We start from the raw sequence: 5,326 nt of genomic DNA on the forward strand, positions 1-5,326 counted from the left end.
GGTGAACTGGTGTGATGTAAACCATCTAATCCTGAATGTCAACAAAACAAAATAAATTGTTGTTGATTTCAAGAAAAATCAGCCAAGTCACACACCCCTCCTCATCAATGATGCCACAGTGGAACAGGTCAGGAACATCAAATTCCTGGGGATACAGGTTACTGAGACTTTGACCTAGTCCCTCCAAACCTCTGGCCTGGTGAAGAAAGTGCAGCAATGTCTGCACTTTTTATGTTGGAAGATGAGAAAAATTCATATTTTAAAAACAGCTTTTTGTATTTACTCAGTTCATCTTTGATCTGAAACATTTAACTGTGACAAAAAAAGAAGATACCTGCAAACTTTTTCACAACCTTGTTGTGTGTAGTGTTAATAACCATGTTTTTTTTTTTTCTTCCAAAATTATCCAAGAAAACCTTTGGCGTATGATATTTAAACCATTACTCTGGTCATTTGCTCTTACAGGTACAATCATGATGGCTCAGAAACTACAGAAGATACCATAGTTCTCATTGCAACAGACGGCATTAATTCAGTCAGTTTTGTTCTGCCTGTAAAGGTAACTGCACAATCTCAGAAAATATGTAATAAATATGTAAATCCTACCTATTAATCTGAATACATTGCTGTCTGTAGGTAACGCCCATAAATGATGAGCTCCCAGTGATGGCTACTACTTTGAAACCAGTTCTCAGGTGTCCAGAAGGAGAAGAAATAATCATCACTTCAGAGTACATCTTTGCCACTGATGCTGATAGTGACAACAGCAGCCTTGGGTTTCTTATTGCCCGGCAGCCTTACCATGGGGTGGTTCTGCGAAACGCTGTTGTTGTAGATCGATTCGTCCAATCAGACATCACAGCAGGCCTCATCGCTTACAGACACACAGGTAAACAAACACCTGTGTGTTTGTTTACCTTCATCATTATGGGGAACTTGGTGAGTTTCCCATAATGATGGAGAACTCGCCAGGCTCACAGGATATAAAGCTCTGGAAAAAAAATAAGAGACCACTGAACTGAACCCCATTGAAAACCTAATGACTATTCCACTGAATATTGATTACTAACCTCTTAATAATGTTAATGGTCTGAAGCACTGCATCTTTTTTGTTATTTTTACCATTTCTAATTTTTTGCAAATAAATACTCAATTTTTGCTTGGAATTTCAGAGACATGTCAGTAGTTCATAGAATAAAAGAACAATGTTCATTTTACTTAAACATAAACTTATAAAAAGTAAGATCACTTGTCAATAATCTGGCAAAACATTTCCATGAATACTGATATATGAAAGAATAAATCTAATTATTTAATATTATATAAATTAAAAATATTAAAAAACAGTTTCAGACATTTTTTGTTTATACCCAGCATTTGATCAGGGTATAAACAGATCTCATTACAATCACCAACTTCATTGTGTTTTATTGGATTTGGTGTGGCAGATCTGTGGAGCTGAAACACCCTCAATATTCACAAATGCACAGAACGAGATTCACAAATGGACAAGACAATTCACATGTCCACAGGATGATTCAATATATGCACAAAACAATTATTTACAAATGCACAGTCCACAGATACAGCACATCTGGAGTTCAGTCTTCAACTGTTTTTCCTGATTCTTTTAGGATTGGAGATTGGAGTATCTCCTCTACATGACACCATCACATTTGTCATTTCTGATGAAGAAATAAAAACATCAGCTTTATGCTGCAGTGGGGAAACTCCCACCAGGAACAAAGGCAGCACCCAGCGACGGGACAGTCTTCCTGTCTACGACCTCCACATCACAGTGTTTCCTGTTGACAGTCAGCCTCCTTCCTTGGCAACAGGTGGGCTGAAAACCAGGGGCCTGATGTATGAAGTGTGCAGACGCACAAAAAATGTGCGGGGCCATATTATATGCACAAGTTGGCATGTATAAAAATGAATGTGGCGTTAAAGTTTGTGTAAATATACGCAAGCGTTTTTACCTGCTGTGAAAATGTGTGGCAGCCACTCAAATTTTTATGGGGGGCAATAACAAACTAGAAGGCGCAAAGCTCACCTAAATACACTAAAATTTATTTAGTGTATTTAGGTGAGTGTATTTTAGTGATTATTACTTTTATTTTTTGTGAAGTGACCTTATGTGCCCTGAAAGCACCTTCAAAAAAGTGTATATATATATATATATATATATATATATATATATATATAAGTATAAATACTTATCCTGCTGCAAGCCATGGTTATTGTGGCAGTCTTCTGGGTAATTATACTAATTAACATATGTATTTAAGGGTGGTGACAGGGTGGACCAGAAGCTGCGCTCTGTTTCACGCAAATTGGAATTTATAATGGAAAGGTGCGCAGGTCTGTGCATACGCACGGCTTTATACATCTGAAGTTTTTTGTACTCTGCACTTTTCTAAATGTGTCCGTATGCCAATTTGTTTGTGTGAAAATTTCTCACTCTTTTATACTGTACATGAGGCCCCAAGTTTTTTTGCATGGGATTTGAGTTTTTAGGGGGGACTTGTGTTTGCGATTGTATGAAACAGTAAATATGTAAGCAACATATTTATTACTTGCAGTAGAATGACATGAACTGTTTTTTGGTGGTTCCAGGTGACATTTTTACAGTGGATGAAGGTGGGACTTCCCTTATAACTGCTGCTCATTTGAAGGTCTCTGACATGGACACAGTCCTAGACAAGCTTGTTGTCAGGCTGATTTCTCCTCCCCAGTTTGGTTACATAGAAAATGTCCTCCCTAGTCCTGGCTTTGAGAAAAGCAACACAGGCATAAGCACAGGTAAGCATCATAATACCAACCGTTTATTGGAAATACAGGGAAATTAAGCAGTTTCATTTGTTTGGTGTTGCCTCCTTTTCTCCAGCTTCTTTTCTCTACAAGGACATCACTGAGGGTCATATAAACTATGTACAGTCCAGACACCAGAAGATGGAGCCCACAGCTGACCAGCTCATGCTTTGTGTCTCAGATGGCAAGCATAATTCTGCTAACATCCCTTTCTATATAATAATTAACCCAACAAATGATGAAATCCCAGAATTTGTAGCACACAATATCACAGTAAGTTCACCCCCAAACATCTCCTTCTTCATCCCATTAGAGTTTTACAGGATGTGGCTAGAATAAGTTGACTGTTTGATTTGTTGTGTCCTAAGGTACAAGAGGGAGAAATGAAGCACCTGGACTCATCAGTGTTCCATGCAATGGACCTGGACATCCCCGAGAATGCCCTGCTTTTCTCTGTGGTCAGACCTCCTCGCCATGGCAGCGTCATCTGTCACAGGACTGGAAACCCAATCTCTAAGAGACAGGAACCCAACCTATGGTTTCCTGTGGTTGACTTTACTATGACAGATGTTAAAAATGGTACATTTTATATAAATTATGTATTATAATAATAATAAGTTATAAATATAAATTATAATAGCAACTGTCATGTATAGCGTAGCTGGCCATTTCTAAAGCACAAGTCACCCCGTGCCTTCTGCAGAGAATGGTTGCACTTAATTCTGAGATTTTTAAAGAGCTGCCCCCATTTCTAAATCCTGCATTTTCATTATCTGCTCTAACAGAGCAGCTTACTATTTGTGAGTGTAGACTTCCTGTTATCAACTAAAAGTCTTGTTCTCTCTCTCTCTTTCTTTCTATATTAATTTCTTTTCATATTAATTTTGTGTCCCAATCTTATGCCAGGTTTGGATCTAGTGTATCTGCATGACGACAGTGAAACCATGAAAGACAGTTTTATAATTCAGCTGACTGATGGCAAACATAAGCTCCAAAGACAAGTGATGGTTGAAGTGGTGCCAGTGAATGACGAAGAGCCTCATGTGTTCAGGTTTGATAAACATATTGTCTAGAGTTCTTCTTTAAAGTCAGTTTCCATGTGATTGTTGAGAGGAAAAGTGACAATGTGGGCTGCAGGAACAATGGACTGGAGGTGGAACCAGGAGAAGCCAAAGTTATATCCAGCATTACATTGTTTGCAAAGGACAAAGATACACCCTCCACAGAAATCATGTACATTTTTGAGCATGTTCCAACCCAAGGAATACTTCAACTTCAGGTTAGTGCAGTGATGGAACATTTCAAACATGTATTGCCGATGTTTGGTAGCATGTAACACAGATGTTCAGACATAAAGGCTCTAAAAGTGGTATTTGTATCTACACCATGTTCCAAATTATTATGCAAGTAATATTTTCTCAGATTTTCTTAAATGGTCAATGCAAATGATGGTCAGTATAATTTTCAAGTCATGAACTATTACAGTATAAAGCAAATTTTAATGAACAAACCTCCCAATGAGAACAGTATTTTTTTCAAAAATAAAAAACTCAAACTGCACTGTTTCAAATTATTATTGCACAGCAGATTTTATAAACATCTTATGGATTATAAAGAACTGCAAACGGTCACTCTTTGAATGTGCTGCAAAGAATAAGTGGTCTCTGACATGATTGTTTACTAGACTCTAGAGCAGAAACAACTACAGACGCCACACCAGCAAAAGGTAAGTTCAAATTTATTTGTGACCAGCAGCGGGGGGGGGTCCCGGGAGGGAGAGCCGGAGCATCCACTGGGGGTCGATGGGTGGACAGGCAGGCGAGCGCGTTGAGCGGGGGTGATCCAGCAACGAAGGCGGACGGACAGGAAACGGAGCCAGGCAGGAGACGGGGAACGGCTGTGAGCAGGAGCCGCGTGGAGCCGGACGAGAAGCCAAACCAGACCCTCTTACAGACCAGGAACGAGGATTACTTCGGACCAAGGAACGAGGACTCTTTGACCAGGAACGAGGAGTCACTGGAAGCGTAGAACCATCTGGCAGCGCTATCAGGATCCGGCTTCTATTAAAACGCTCCTCCTGATGGATAGATGAGCTCCAGCTGGCCGCTCCTGTCCGACACGCCCTGCAGGAGAGAGGGTAGGAGACAACACACTCACAGCACCGCTTCGTGGACATGACAGTACCCTCCCCCTTAATGGACGCCTCTTGGCGGACAACCAGAGGTAGAAGCAGATGACCTCTCAAATGAAGAGATGAGATCAGGGTCCAAAATAAAGGAACGGGGAATCCAGGACCGATGTTCCGGTCCATACCCCTCCCAGTCCACCAGATATTGACGGCCACGCCCACGAGGGCGGACCGCCAGAATGCGCTGGACAGAAAAGGCAGGATGGCCATCCACTAGCCGGGAGGGCGGAGGGGGGGTCCGGTGGAGGGCACAAGGGACTGGAACAAACAGGCTTGATCTGAGAAACATGAAAAACCGGGTGAACCCGGAGGTGAGAGGGGAGTTTG

At 40.9% G+C, this 5,326-nt stretch overlaps 1 protein-coding gene across 1 annotated transcript in view; it reads left to right on the plus strand.

Moving 5' to 3' along the window:
* Positions 1-436: 436 nt before the first annotated feature.
* The window catches only part of LOC106941930 (FRAS1-related extracellular matrix protein 1-like), a 9,901-nt gene continuing 5,011 nt past the window's right edge, over positions 437-5,326 (plus strand). Inside the window, exons 1-8 of the mRNA XM_015025084.1 lie at positions 437-559; positions 637-889; positions 1,635-1,838; positions 2,617-2,802; positions 2,888-3,084; positions 3,180-3,390; positions 3,718-3,862; positions 3,949-4,090. Coding sequence (XP_014880570.1) covers positions 667-889; positions 1,635-1,838; positions 2,617-2,802; positions 2,888-3,084; positions 3,180-3,390; positions 3,718-3,862; positions 3,949-4,090 — 1,308 coding nt within the window. The 5' untranslated portion in view covers positions 437-559; positions 637-666. The remainder of the gene's footprint in view (positions 560-636; positions 890-1,634; positions 1,839-2,616; positions 2,803-2,887; positions 3,085-3,179; positions 3,391-3,717; positions 3,863-3,948; positions 4,091-5,326) is intronic.

Source organism: Poecilia latipinna, unplaced genomic scaffold, assembly GCF_001443285.1.
Source record: "Poecilia latipinna isolate Pla-1442-1.1 unplaced genomic scaffold, P_latipinna-1.0 Scaffold3942, whole genome shotgun sequence".
In the NCBI taxonomy this organism is placed as follows: domain Eukaryota; kingdom Metazoa; phylum Chordata; class Actinopteri; order Cyprinodontiformes; family Poeciliidae; genus Poecilia; species Poecilia latipinna.